At 40.1% G+C, this 14,822-nt stretch overlaps 2 protein-coding genes across 51 annotated transcripts in view; one reads left to right on the forward strand and one right to left on the reverse strand.

The window, feature by feature from the left end:
- CAST (calpastatin) overlaps positions 1 to 14,822 on the forward strand; it is a 112,255-nt gene that overhangs the window by 81,162 nt on the left and 16,271 nt on the right. For 30 of the 50 annotated variants that reach the window (XM_063811404.1, XM_054684449.2, XM_063811406.1 and 27 more), the window contains 8 exons: positions 2,791 to 2,874; positions 3,789 to 3,836; positions 4,962 to 5,057; positions 7,030 to 7,125; positions 10,493 to 10,594; positions 11,091 to 11,174; positions 13,877 to 13,927; positions 14,016 to 14,087. In XM_063811404.1, the coding sequence (XP_063667474.1) occupies positions 2,791 to 2,874; positions 3,789 to 3,836; positions 4,962 to 5,057; positions 7,030 to 7,125; positions 10,493 to 10,594; positions 11,091 to 11,174; positions 13,877 to 13,927; positions 14,016 to 14,087 (633 nt within the window). The remainder of the gene's footprint in view (positions 1 to 2,790; positions 2,875 to 3,788; positions 3,837 to 4,961; positions 5,058 to 7,029; positions 7,126 to 10,492; positions 10,595 to 11,090; positions 11,175 to 13,876; positions 13,928 to 14,015; positions 14,088 to 14,822) is intronic. The other 20 variants (XM_016953530.4, XM_054684446.2, XM_063811410.1 and 17 more) reach the window with 3 other exon arrangements.
- Positions 7,844 to 14,822, reverse strand: part of ERAP1 (endoplasmic reticulum aminopeptidase 1) — a 63,083-nt gene continuing 56,104 nt past the window's right edge. The window contains exon 20 of the mRNA XM_063811399.1: positions 7,844 to 7,866. Coding sequence (XP_063667469.1) covers positions 7,859 to 7,866 — 8 coding nt within the window. The 3' untranslated portion in view covers positions 7,844 to 7,858. The remainder of the gene's footprint in view (positions 7,867 to 14,822) is intronic.

The following is a 14,822-nucleotide window of genomic DNA, read 5'->3' on the forward strand; positions in this document are numbered from 1 at the left end:
CTGAGTCATCAGGGAAGGGGAGTCTCCCTGACTTCCAGCAACTATCCTTGAGTCTGGGACTACCCTGGCCTAAGATGGGCCAGTTTCTATCTTCGACTTTCTTGGAGGGCTCACCGGCCACAGTGTGGCATGATAAGCTTTGTGATGGTGAACGCAGAGGAGCAAGAGAAGCAGTTCATATCTTCCAGGACCAAGTAATGTATTGGGAAGAAGGGAAACTTGATTACAACACAATGTGAGATATACATTACTTAGAGTAGCCGATAGAAGCAGTGTCATCTTGAGGAAAAGGGGGTGTTGGCAGAATCCTGGGGGGAGTCAGGAGGCCAAGCTGAGTTGTGGCTTTACCACCTGAGGGCGACAGGGCCACAAGTATATTGCACTTTTGCCCCAGGCTTCTTACAGACACTTAAGGAGAGACAATAAATGTGGGAAGGGAGGGTATAAACATGTCATAAACCTCAGGATCAAAGGAGTCTTAAAAGTGACTAAAAGCAGATAAGCAGATGTTAAGAAAAAAAGTGACATAAAATAAGTTATTTAAACATGTGGGTAACTAGTTTGGGAATGCATATGAATGTATTAAGTTCCCTCTAGAAAACTTCAGAGTCGCAGCAAACTAAAATTCCAGCAAAAAGAACTCCTCTTTTCCACTCTTATGACATAATAGTTGTATTAGTCTGTTCTCATGCTGCTAATAAAGACATACCAGAGACTGGGTAATGTATAAAGGAAATAAGTTTAATTGACTCACAGTTCCTCATGGCTAGGGAGGCCTCATAATTATGGTGGAAAGTGAATGAGGAGCAAAGTCACGTCTTACATGGAGGAAAGCAAAAGAGCATGTGCAGGGGAACTCCCCTTTATAAAACCATCAGATCTAATGAGAATTATTCACTATCATGAGAACAGTACAGGAGAGCTCCACCCCCATGATTCAATTACCTCCCACTGGGTCCCTCCCACAACACGTGGGAATTATGGGAGCTACAATTCAAGATGAGATTTGGGTGGAGACACAGCCAAAGCATATCACTAGTTTTCCTTTTTAATCATATACAAAGTATGAATGTTTCTAAAGAGGATCTTTCAGTCCTCTAGATTATTAACCTGAATTCTTAGTACCCGACTTAGTGGGTCCTTTACATCCTAGATAGTCTGATGTGATGAGAAGGCTCAGGAAGGTCACTATCAGCCTGTAGGAGTGTCCATTGCCACCCCAGCATACCCCAGAATAGAGAGCTATCTGTGGAAAACCACACAATACTCCAGAGAGGAAACCCATGCCTACTTGGTATTCCCATCATCTACCATAAAATAAAATAAAAGTTTTTTATTCTCTAATGATACCCCATTATAAGTCTCCCACATTTTTAGGTGTGGCTGCCTAGTCTAGTGCCATTTCAATTCAGTAGACTCTTTTTTTTCGATGCCTACTGTATACAAACCAGAGCAGGCATTTCAAGACTATAAAGATCAAAGAGGAAAATAAAAGCTCTGGCCGCATGTGTAACTTTCACTGTCCACAGCCTAAGATTAGTGGGGAGGACCGTCTTAATACAGGTGACCCTGGATGTTCATGAAGGCTGCTGTGCCTTGACCTGGGGAGTGCTGCTCCATGACAGGATTTCTCCAGATGCCGAAATAGAGCATGACTGGAAATGTTTAAAAGAAAACCATGACTTCATCCTTTAATGAGAGCGTCTCTATAAAACAGTGAAACTAATCCCAAAGCATAGAACAGTGCCTGGTCCATTAAAAGTGCTCAATAAGTAGTAATTAATCAACTAACCAATCAGTGGGTTTAGTTACATTTAATGTTTAAATGTTTTCATTTGTTTTGTTTTTTATATTTCCTGTAAAACATGACCAGCTGACTTTTTCTATTATTTTGCATATCCCATTTAAATGTTACTAATTACAATTGTTTAAGAACCACACTCTTAGGCTAAGATGCAGATGAGGGCCGTGGGTTGGGTTGGAATATGCCAAGTGAACCTCCTACCTTGGTTTGTAAATTAAATCCACACCTTGATATAGGTACAGATTCTTACATATTATGGAACTTCACACTACCCACCAGCAGGTTAAATTGCAAGTGTTGTGTCCTAGCAGTCAGTGATCTACTATAGAACTATGCTTTTATTTGTAATGCAGCTAGTTGTTCATGGTTCAGTAAGCTAGAGAAGTCCTGGCATTATTGAAGAGAGTCCTTTTAAAAGAGGTAAAACAAGTTATCCATGGATCAGCCAAGATTTGTGATGGGCTGCTTCTCCCATATCTGAACTGGGTTTAATGTGAAAATTAGTCGTGTTTCCTCTCCCTTCCTTAGACAGCTGCCTCGTTGAGTAAGACAGATGAAGGCCATTAAAATAATTGCAACTAACTGCTGCACTGTGCTTACTGTCTTCAAAGGATCTTTTATTTACTTTTCTCTGGTGATCTTCACAAGTCAGTGAGCTAGATAAGGGTTATTAGTAGCCACATTTTACAGCTGAAGAAACTGGACCAAATAAAGGCTAAGTGGCTTCCCAAGGTCACAGCAGCTGGGAGCAGAACAGGGCAGTTGCCCAGGATCCCTGGCTGGGCTGCTTTTGCTCAGTCACCCACTGCTCCCTTTCTCACAGCTGCCCACCATCGTCTTGTGCTTTGTAGTTTACAAAGCTCTTCCAGATGCTTTTACCAGATTTGGTCTTCTCTATAACACTCGAGAAGTACACAGAGGAAGTGATATCATCTCATTATGTGCATTATCCAACTACTTTTTTTTTTCCCCTCCATTTTCATCAGGCAAAAGCTAAAGAAGAAAAACTAGAGAAGTGTGGTGAGGATGATGAAACAATCCCATCTGAGTACAGATTAAAACCAGCCATGGTAAATTTTTAGCCACAGTGCATGACAACAGCATCTTGCCTTTGCGTCTTGTTTTGTTGTATCTGTACCCTTGACATTGTCAAAGGACATGTCTGTCCCCCATTCAGATATTAACTCTGAAAACCCTGAACCTTTTTTTCTCTGCTCCCTACAGTTAGACCCCTTGAGGGATGGTTTGTCCCTGCCTGGCTTCCTAAGTAGTGAACATGTGTTCATTTAAATTCCCACAGATTTAAATGTTTCATTTATTAACAATTCTTACAATAGATCCTAAAACTCAGAAGGAACAATTTGGGGATAATTTCTTTTCTAACTGCTATATGGATAAAAGCACCATAGGTCTTCCGAGGGGTAGATATGAATGTACGAGGGTTTACCAGTATCCTAAGTTAAGGTGGTTTTGTTGCTGTTGTTTTTGATTATGGTGAGGATGGTAGACTAACTCCTGTCATTACATTTGTCATTTACTTTTGAAATCATGCATATAAACACATGTTGGAAAATAGTTACAATTCTAAATTATGAAACCTCATATCCAAAAAACTAAACAGTGTTATAGGAATGATATCCACCTCTTCACTCTAGGTTGGAGAATTGGGATTTTTTAAAAGCTTTCATTAACATAGCTACATCTTTATTGCCAAAGAACTTTTTTTCATATTACTTTACCCAACAGATTAAAAACATTTTTAATAACTTAAAGTAAATGTGCATTCTGCTTGGTAACATCTCGATTTTTATAGCTCAACTTTTTTTATACTTTATAAAAAGTAAATCTGAAACACAAACTCATGTAAATCTAAGAAAAAAATTAGCTGACATTTCATATCCTGGAATTCCCAGAAACAAACTTGATGGGACATGAAAGCAAAATTTTCTATTTCATTTCCAATGAATTTTAATTTCGTTTACAGGATAAAGATGGAAAACCACTATTGCCAGAGCCTGAAGAAAAACCCAAGGTTAGGAAATACATTTTTTTCTGATACTTAAAGAACAATAGACATGTAAAGTATGAATTAAGATAATTTTGACAGTCTGGAATTCACTGTGCAGACTTGGATGCTAACCTAGTACAGAGGAAAGGGGAACTTCTGATGTTAACACTTGGCTGATACCTGTGGCTCCCTTCCATATATTTTAAAGATGATCTTCCTCATAAATCATTACTAGACTATAAATTTCTAGGTAAAATTTATTGCACACTAGAAACTGATGTCAAGAGGGCCCTTAAGTCAGATTAAGCTAGCACTTAGAGTTCCATCCTGATCAAATTCTCTAATGATTCTATTTTGCCTTAAGTTGGTAGTAACCTGTCACATACAATCAGCAACATTTATTAATCACTTGCTATGCACCTGGCACTGCACCAAATGCTTTTTGGATATTATCTTTGTGAGTCCTCAATGAATGAGGACGGTACTGTTATTATTCCCATTTTACAGTGAGGAAATTGAGACACAGAGGGCCTGTGTAAATAGCCCAAGGTCAAGGGGCTATAAAATAGCAAGCCAAGCCCAGGACTTAGAACTCAGGCTGTCTGGTCTGAGTCCCAGCGTCTGAATCACATGCCCTTCTATCATGTTACTGTTGTTAGTGACAATCTCCACATGACCTAAAGTAATACCACTCTCCTGAAAGAACAAGGGGTAGCAGAACTTTGCTGCCAAAATCCCGCATAATCATAGAAACGGAGTATATCATCCGTGTTTTGACTTACTCAGAAGAGAAGTCGTGAGGAAATAGGAAAATAATAATCACATTTTAAAAAATTATACAGATCTTCATTGTAGAGAACAGGCAATTTTATTTGAACAAAATTCTTCTGAAACTGAAACATCAAGGGAATGTTTGACCAAATAAACCATTAATACTTTGGTACTGAGGTGTTTAGTATTTCTTATTTGTTTCATGAAAATTTTATCTTAACGTTGATAAATGAAAAAATATGCCCTTTATAAATTAGCTTTGCGTGTTAAGTATGGCCTCATATGTGTTAATCAGGAAAAAAAATTGCTCCATGAAAACTTTTTTTTACAAAATAAAAAAGAGTCCCTTTGTAATATACAGCACTTCTTATATTACAGCCTCGGAGTGAATCAGAACTCATTGATGAACTTTCAGAAGATTTTGACCGGTCTGAATGTAAAGAAAAACCATCTAAGCCAACTGAAAAGACAGAAGTATGTTTCTAAACGTATAAATCTCTAGTTTTGAGGTTTGTGATCTTAAAAAAAAATTGTGAGACAGACTGTTTTAGCATCAAGCAGTCTGTTAGAAAGCCCAATATGCCATCGTTTTTTCCATGTCGTTTTTGTCTTCCTTTTTGGATGTGCTTTCTGCCCCAACCTAACCCTGATATTCTTGCAATTGAAGTCCTGCAATGACTCCTTCGGGAAAGCTCTGGAACCCATGCCTTCCTTCTTATCCCAGCTTCTGTAACTGACCTGATTGGAACTGTCACCACCCCTCCCCTCTGGGTTGCAGTGGCCTTTCTGCAGTCTCCTTCATGTCCGCCGGACTCATTCTTTCTCAAGCATGTCTGTAGTCATGTCATTCCTCTGCTTCTATCCCCAGGAGTTTCCCATCCCTACAAAAAAAAAGTTCCTATTACCATATTCTTGACCCACTTTTCTTTCCTACCAAACTGTGTCCCTGTGTCAGTAAACAGAACAATAAGTATGTGTGCATCCCTGGCTTTTCTCACTTGGTTCCTCTGTCTTGATTGACCTTTCTTTCTAATGCTAGATCAACTAAAGTCTTACTCATCTCTTCAAGGCTCTGCTGAAATATGGCTTTATCTGCTGCTTTTCCCTCCCTAAGCTATATCCATCCAACCATTATTAAGCAGAACACAACATGGCAGAGGATCTGTAGTTCTTTTTTTATATATCACTATTAAAGCCTTTGTTACAAAGAAGAGTTTAGCTGTTTTAGTCCCTCTTTAACTCTAACATTTATGCCAAGTTTAAATGGGTAGTAAGTTCCTTGAACGAAGAGGTCATATCCTATTAATGACCATCTGCTGAGCACCTTGCATATAGGATAGGCTTCCATAAAAGTCTAGATTTAAAACAATTTGTTTAAAGGTTTGCTTCTGTTTTTTTTGTTTGTTTTGTTTTGTTTTTTCTTGAGATAGGGTCTCACTCTCTCTCCCAGCTGGGAGTGTAGTGGCGCAGTCTTGGCTCACTCCAGCCTCAATCTTCCAGGCCCAAGCAATTCTCTTGCCTCAGCCTCCTGAGTAGCTGAGACTACAGGTGCATGCCACCATGCCTGGCTAATTTTTGTATTTTCTGCAGAGCTTGGGTTTGGCCATGTTGCCCAGGCTGATTCAAACTCCTGGACTCCAGTGATCCACCCTCCTTGGCCTCCCAAAGTGCTGGGATCACAGGCATGAGCCACCACACCCAGCCTTGAAACTTTATTCTTGTGATAAAATAAGATGGGACAGTGGTTCTCAAACTTTAGCATGCATCAGGATCATCTGGAGAGTTTTTTTTTAAACACAGACTGCTAGAATCTACCCCCAAAGTTTCTTAGTACATGGGGTAGGGGTCTAAGAATCCGCATTTCTAGGTTCCCTTATGGTGCTGAGGCTGTTAGTTCAGGGATTACACTTTGAGAACTTGTGGCTTATTACTACTACCTTCCATTCCTACATAGCTGTATATAAAGTGCTCTTAGATTTATATAAATACAATATTTTACATAATGCTGTATTACATAATAGGCATATTTGTTATACATAATGACAAATAAATAATAGAAATAATAGCAATAATTGCTCAAATGTATTGAGCTAACTGTGTTCCCAGGTACTATGCATAGCACTTTGCCTGCATTGTCTCATATAGGCCCCTTACCAACCCTTCAGATGTGGATACTGTCATTGTTCTCATTTTACACATGTGGAAACTCAGTTTCATGAGTTTCAGTAACCTGCCTGAGGTGAGAAGTAAAACCAAGTTGAAAAAAAATGGCAGCTGAAGAGTTTTAGCATGCTTTGACTTATTTACTATTTAGCAATCCTTAGGTATTCAAGAGAATCATGTTCACACCATATAATGTAGCGGATTGTCTTGTTGGTCTACCATTACTCAGTCTTATTAACCAAATATTTCTAAACTTATTGAGAGTACTTGTGTCTTTCCTCAGGAATCTAAGGCCACTGCTCCAGCTCCTGTGGCGGAGGCTGTGTCTCAGACCTCCATGTGTAGTATACAGTCAGCACCCCCTGAGCCGGCTGCCTTGGTGAGTGACTCCCTGGGCATTTGAGCAGTGGCTTGAGAAAGTTTTCTGCCTCCTCCTGTCACTCTCTGCTGTGTATTACCATCATTTTATCTTATTCTGACAAATTAAAAATAAAATCTGATATCATTATAGTATCTGTTGTTTCTTTGGGCTTCAGGGGTGTCGTAGAAATTCAGACTAAGATTTAAATTTTTAATTAAATTACTCCCAACTGTATTTTTCTCTACTCTTCTGAAATTCTAGTTCCTCAGCTATTGTGGATAATCCTGCCTTTTCACTTCTCTGCATCTTTTAAGCCTATATGGATTTCCACCGAAAGCCCAAAGTTACTTTTTTACTGACTTTCCTGGTAGAATAACATGCAGTAAAATCATTATGATTCCTGCCCACTCTTCCCACTGCAGGAGGTGAAACTGACTGAATTTCTTTCTCTTTCCTTCTTCTTTTCGTGCTTCTCTCTCACTTTCTAATTTTCATATGAAGTATGATATTTAAGAAGGTGAATCTTTGTTTCCTTTTGATTTTAGTGTTTTTTTTCCATTAGTTAATGATTGAATTTGACTCAGGGAATAACATCTGATGGAATTATATTTCAATTGTATTTCATTACTACAGAATTAGCACATCTTCCCTCTGAACACCTACCTTTCATCATCTGCTGTGCCATTGCTCTAGATGTTTTGCAATGTCTTCTCATTACATTTTCACAAGGACACTATGAAGTCTGTCCTGATCATCTTCCTGTAATAGATAAGGGAAATGAGGCTTTGAGTTGACCTTGATCCACTTGATATTTCAGAGCCTCAGTTGAGATGAAAGATATGGCCCCCGCTCTCAGCTGTCTTCAAGACTAGTGTGGATATGAGCCCTCCCCAGTTTTTTGAGGTTTCAGGGTACTCTTCAGGTACTTTTTACAGCATGTGTGCTAGGCCACAGTGGTAAAGAACAGGAGAGGAGGAGGGACTCTAGGAGGACTCTGGTGAAGAAAGCAGGCAAAGAGGCTGTGACTGGAGTCAAAACAACAATAGCCAGCATTCCCCAGTAGAACTCTTGTAACCAAAACCTGCACCTGCACCACCTGCCTCATCTGCCAAGTGTGACTGCCGGGGCTTTAGAGGGCTCAATTCCTTTTCAACTTTACCCTGACTGTAGAGCTGAGCATTGGATTGTTAGAAAGCAGACAAACCAGAACAAAACAAAAAGCTCTTGTTTTCCTTTTCCCCGTCCTCCTTTCCAGGGCCTTAACCCCACCAACTCTGGCCATGGTTGCCCAGGTTACTGTCACTGAGGCAGTTGGCATTTCTGGGATTGTGATACCATCGAATGCCAGAAAGAATAGCTGTAGAGTGTAATAAAGGTCAGAGGACTCAAGAAAGGCATGAAGATTAGAGAGTAAAGGAAGACAGACCAGAGGAAGGAGATGAATGCGTTCCCTAGGTGGTTCTTGTGTGTATAAAAGAAAACTTATTAAGGAAACCCAGAGACCTGAGTTGTAGTTGTGAATTTGATAATATCAAATACTACAGAAATAGAAGTTTTAGTCCTTACTCCAGATTCCTTTGTTCTTAAGTCTGCTTCTTCTCCTAGGTTTTCTTTAACTGTTTCAGTAATTTCTTAAGCAAGAGGTTGGCAAAGGGCACAGGTTTGGGGAAGCAGTGGTTTCCAAAGATTCTGTAGCATAGAGTATGAGAAAACAGAATTGTAGTGTGAGCAGGTGTCTTAAATCATGTAGCAACTCACATTGCTTGCATAAGACTTGGGTACCAGTGCAACTCTTGATATCCTTGATTAGAGTGTTGCAACTCTTAATACTTAATACTTAATTTAGGTATAATCCCAAACAGGTTAGAAACCTCAGGGACTTTTTTTTTTTTTTTTTTTTTTTGTAGCTCTTGGGAAGAAAACCCATGCAGTATTCAGCCACTAGGTGGTGCTAAATCACTTTTCTTTGGTGATCTTTCCTTTTGCAGTGCAGTTTATCAGAAAAACAGCTTTTCTTACTTGAAATCATGGCTAAAATATAAAACAGAAATACAGTTTTACTCTAAAATTTTAATAGGTGCTCATTGTGAGGTCAGAGATTTTAATAATAAGATTAAACTCTGAGATTGTTTGACCCAAGGCCTTTTACATTTTTGTTTGACCAAGACCAACAGTGGGAAATTCATTGATATTGCAACCCCATCCCCATACACTGGAAGCAACAGTTTAAAGAATAGTATTTATCCCTTCTATGTATGATGCATTTTATACACACACACACACACACACACACACACACACACTCTTTTACAATTTTTTTTTTTTTTTTTTTTTTGAGGCAGAGTCTCGTTCTGTCATCCAGGTTGGACTGCAATGGCATGATCTCAGCTCACTGCAGCCTCAACCTCCTGAGGTCAAGCAATCCTCCCACCTCAGCCTCTTGAGGAGATGGGACTACAGGCATGCACCATCCATGCCTGGCTAATTTTTTAAAACTTTTTGTAAAGATGGGATCTCACTGTGTTGCCCCGGCTGGTCTCAAACTCCTGAGCCCAAACAATCTTCCTGCCTTGGCCTCCCAAAATGCTGTGATGGATTACAGGTGTGAGCCACTGTGCCTGGTCCTGTCCTCTTCATTAAAAAAGAAAAGTCCTGGCCATGAACCATTAAGTTGATTTTTATGACCTACTAATGTACAGACGATTCCCTTTATTTTCCCTTGACACCATTCATCCTCTGTGTTCACCCAGTGTGATTTTAAATACCAGCATGGCCAGAGTTCATTACATTTGGGGGAGTACATTTCATTTTGAACAATCAGACCACAGGTAGACAGTTCTCACTGTGCCATTCAGGTTAGTTGGTCACAGGCAGAGTCACCAGAACCAGCCCTGAAACCCCTTTGGTCAGTAGAAGCCCTGTGGAGAAAACAGGCTTCCGAGCCTCCTCTTCTGAGACAAGCCAGGCTGTCCCACAGGAAATGGAGAGGAATGGCCTCTTGTGGGCTCTCTGAAAATCTTTCCTGTGCCGTCTATGGAATGATCTCCATAAAGACCACGTCTTTCTTTTTTCCCGGTATTCAACTTATCTGTGATACACCTCAGTCCATTGTCTTTCTTATTTCTAAACCAACTCTGGGTCAGGTCTCGTAAGTTTCACATTATCAACATATAATTTGCACACAATGTTTAATATAAGAAATTTGCTCGAATGTTAAACGTTTTGTATTTTAAACATAGATTCTAATTCAGTTGATAACTCGAGTTACTAAAAGATAGCATGTGCCTTTTATCTGAAATAATGATATGCCTTTCTGAATTGATAGCATATGTTTTAAAGGGAGTGATTAACCACCTACTTAATATATCCACTAATGCACTTTCAGAAGGGCACAGTGCCAGATGATGCTGTAGAAGCCTTGGCTGATAGCCTGGGGAAAAAGGAAGCAGATCCAGAAGATGGAAAACCTGTGATGGATAAAGTCAAGGTAATGGCAACTGAGATGCTTCTGGAAAATAAATATCATTGATCACCTTCTCCCCCTGCAAATAAGTTAGTCATTTGTTTTGTTTTTTATATTTCCTGTAAAACATGACCAGCTGGCCTTTTCTATTATTGTGCATATCCTGTTTAATAAGCTAAACCTGAATAAGCTGCAGTGTTGAACCCCCACAGTGGATGGTCGACATGCACAGACCGGAGGCCTCTGAGTCTCATCTTTGCCCACCTGCATTGACATTGCTGGGACTTGGGAAGGAAGGGGCAGCTGCCTGCTGCTCCTCACAGCTGCCTTGCATGCCAGCAGGCTTTCTGCTGGTGCCTGAGCCTGCCACATGAAGTTGCTGTAGGAGCACTAAGCATATGGTCAGATGTACTTCCTAACCTAATGATAGATTTGTTTACCTCAAATCTAGTCACTCAGGCATGAATTTTATAGAGAGAAAAAAACATGCTAACAATGAAAATGGTATAATTTTTTTCAGGAGAAGGCTAAAGAAGAAGACCGTGAAAAGCTTGGTGAAAAAGAAGAAACAATTCCTCCTGATTATAGATTAGAAGAGGTCAAGGTAAACAGGCTGGAGTCTTTTTCTATTTTATTTTAATTCATACTGAATTCATACACAGAACAAAGGGACTTGGGAACAGAACTGGAATATAAAGATCTTGTTTCTTCATATTTCAAACACCAAATAGTATTAGTCTACTACTAATAGTGTTAGAACACCAGATACAAAGCCAAAATATTCCTAAGTGGACTTGATCCTCAAGTGAAAGAAATCTAATGTCTAAGTTACCTAATGTTTTCCTTTCTAACCCACAGCTTGTTACAATACCAGAAATATTAAAAAACCTTGTGTAGATAGGAGAACTAAAATGAGGAATAGGCCGGGCATGGTGGCTCATGCCTATAATCCCAGAACTTTAGAAGGCCAAGGCAGGAGCATCTCTTGAGCCCAGGAGTTCAAGACTAGCCTGGGCAACATAATGAGACCCTGTCTCTACAAAAAAATCAAAAAAATTAGGCATGGTGGCATGTGCCTGTAGTCCCAGGTACTTGGGAGGCTGAAGTGGGAGGATCACTTGAGCCCAGGAGGTAGAGGCTGCAGTGAGCCATGATCATACCACTGCACTCCAGCCAGGGTGACAGAGCGAGACCCTAACTCAAAAAGCAGTAAAAAATGAAAAAAAATAAAATAAGGAACAATTACTTTATATAAGAAAAATTTGCAACTTTCAGATTTAAGTTGGAAAAATAAGAGAACCTATTTAACATTGAGTATAGTGTTAAGTTGCCCCATTTCTTCGATTTTGAAAGTACAGATTGTACACAACAAGGGGGAAGACCCCATTATGAGTCCTGTGGTTTAAGTGCAGTCACTTAAATGAGGCGGATTCGTGGACAGTTGAACAATGTCAGTCATCTTTGTAGCAGGCCAGGATTTAAAAGAGTATTCAACTAAACTTCATTAACAATTCTAGAAAATCAAATTCATGCTTCTCACTCATCCATGTGCACTAGCCCATTTATTTAGCAGACACGGGAACTAGACTGAGCTATCCGTGATTGAAAGTTTATTATTCTGGAAACCTTCATATTTGCTTCCTGAGTTTTACAATTCAGTTGCAGCCGTAGCGTTTCTATTAATTTGGGCTCATTTGTACATTGCTTTGCAAAGTTCCTAGAGAGCATGCTAAGGGCCACATGTTCTGTCTCCACTGAGTGCCCATTCAGTAGAGGCTGGTCAAGTGCAGGTAAACTCTCTTCATGATAGGTGATTGGTTGGTGATTTGCTCTCTCCCTTTACTGAATTTAGTAGTAGTGTTTAAGGAAGCAGTTGATTCACAGTCCCTGATCACTTTATTCTGTAGTCATTTCATCCTCCTCTGACTTACCTCACACGTTATTAGTTACCTATTAATAACATTTTCAGGCACTAGCTTCATCTCATTTAAATCCTATGTTGGTATTCACCAGCTATGTTCCCATCAGGTCTCCTCAGTGAGATTTGGCTCCCCGAGGGCAGGCCACAACCTCCCCTTCCAGACACAGAATGACGCAGTGATGGAAAATCGATTTCAGTTTGAGTAGGGAGCAAAAGTGCTCCCAGAGTCCCAGGCATCACTTAGGAAATTTTCTGCCTTTACAGCTAAGAGATGGTGGAGAACAAGCCCAGGTTCAGCCTTCCCCTGTACCTGAAGAATGGTCAGAAGGCAAAAGTCAGTCATGAGGGAAACAGGTGATCCAAGTTGAATATCCCTTATCTGACATGCCTGGGGACCAGAACTGTTTCAGATTTCAGACTTTTCTGGATTTTGGAATATTTGCCTCGTATCTGTTGAGCAGCCCTAATCTGAAAATCCAAAATGCCCCCGTGAGCATTTCCTTTGAGTTGTCAGGTCAGCACTCAAAAAGTTTCAAATTTTGGAGCATTTAAATTGTTTTCAGATTTTCAGATTGGGGATACTCAACTTGTACCTCTAAACCATTGCACTTCACATTTTCAATGAAACAAAAACCAACCTTAACCAGTTTCTCAGGTGAAATATTCATATATATGTATATCTTTGTATTTACTTATTTTTGTGTAGGTGGATAAATGGGATTTACTATTAGTATATAGATCTCCTTTTACTAAAGAGCCCCACATGCTTTCTTCATTTTGTCCTGTTACTCAAATGTGGCACTTGGAGTCATTTACAGCTTGACCTAATCTGAACCATAAGTTGCAGAGCGTTTCACCGACAGGTTAAACTCCCTGAGGGCAAGGCCTTTGTCTGTGCGATTTTCTGTTGTATTGCCAATGCTTAGGTCAGGGCTTGGCATGTAGTCCTTGCATATGAGTTAGATGTGTGGCTTACAAGGTTAACCAGCATTTTCCAGACAACCTCTACAAAGCCCACCCCCATATAGGTAAAGGGCTTATCCCACACTGTCCTGCAAACCCCAGTCACAGCACCACATACCACACTATGCTGACTTTCACGTTTTCCTGCTGTGATAGTCTCTAGGCTTCTGAGGTCACAAGCCATACCTCATCCAGTGTGCAACCCCCATGACTCAGGAATGCCTGGTGCTTGTGAGCTGTTTGTTGACATGAACTAATTAGAGCGTATTCTCTGGTGAGAGAATCTTTCGTGACATGATGGATCTAATTTAAAATGTACAACAGCAAGTATAACCTGTAGACCCTTTGTAATGTTTACAAGGTTTCATACTTTGGATAAAATGTAAAATGATTTCATGCCATGTTTTTTCCCCCCCGGATAGGATAAAGATGGAAAGCCACTCCTGCCAAAAGAGTCTAAGGAACAGCTTCCAGTAAGCAAACCAGTTTTCTCTGAGGATATCTTTTCCTTTTGGCCCTGATTGCAATGGTGTTTGTTGATACATTTCCTGGTTCTTGCAGCCCATGAGTGAAGACTTCCTTCTGGATGCTTTGTCTGAGGACTTCTCTGGTCCACAAAATGCTTCATCTCTTGTAAGTCCAAAACTCTTGGTTTTATTTCTTTAGTTTTTTTTTTTTTTCTTTGAGATGGAGTCTTGCTCTGTCATCCAGGCGGGAGTACAGTGGTGCCATCTTCAGTCACCGCAACCTCCACCTTCCAGATTCAAGCGATTCTCCTGCCCCAGCCTCCTGAGTAGCTGAGACTACAGGGGTGCACCACCACACCCAGCTAATTTTTGTATTTTTAGTAGAGACGGGCTTTCACCATGCTGGCCAGGCTGGTGTCAATCTCCTAACCTCGTGATCCGCCCACCTCGGCCTCTGAAAGTGCTTGGATTACAGGCATGAGCCACTGCGCCTGGCCTATTTCTTTAGTTTTAGAGTGGCAGAAATAAATGGAAACTGGTGATTTAGAATCTGACTTGGGAACTCAGGAACAATCATAAAATTAATGGCCCTCAACCCACTGTAGCCATTAAAAATGTGTTGCACCATGAAATACTGTCCCAACATAGTGGATGCTTTTAGTAGTGTAACTAATATCAAGTACCAGTACCCCTATGAAAAGAGAATTTAAATGTAAGCTTATCCAAAATTACTCCTCAGACAACTTTACCTATTGATATTTCTACAATTTATCATTTCCCAAATTGCCTCCTAAGGGAACTTAGCTCCATGTGGAATATAGAGTCCCTCAAAGGGAACTCTGTTACTCAAAAAGTTTGGACAATACTGGGTAATGTTAAGCAGGTTTCTCTACTGTAGAAT

This window comes from Pan troglodytes, chromosome 4 (assembly GCF_028858775.2).
Source record: "Pan troglodytes isolate AG18354 chromosome 4, NHGRI_mPanTro3-v2.0_pri, whole genome shotgun sequence".
NCBI lineage: Eukaryota > Metazoa > Chordata > Mammalia > Primates > Hominidae > Pan > Pan troglodytes.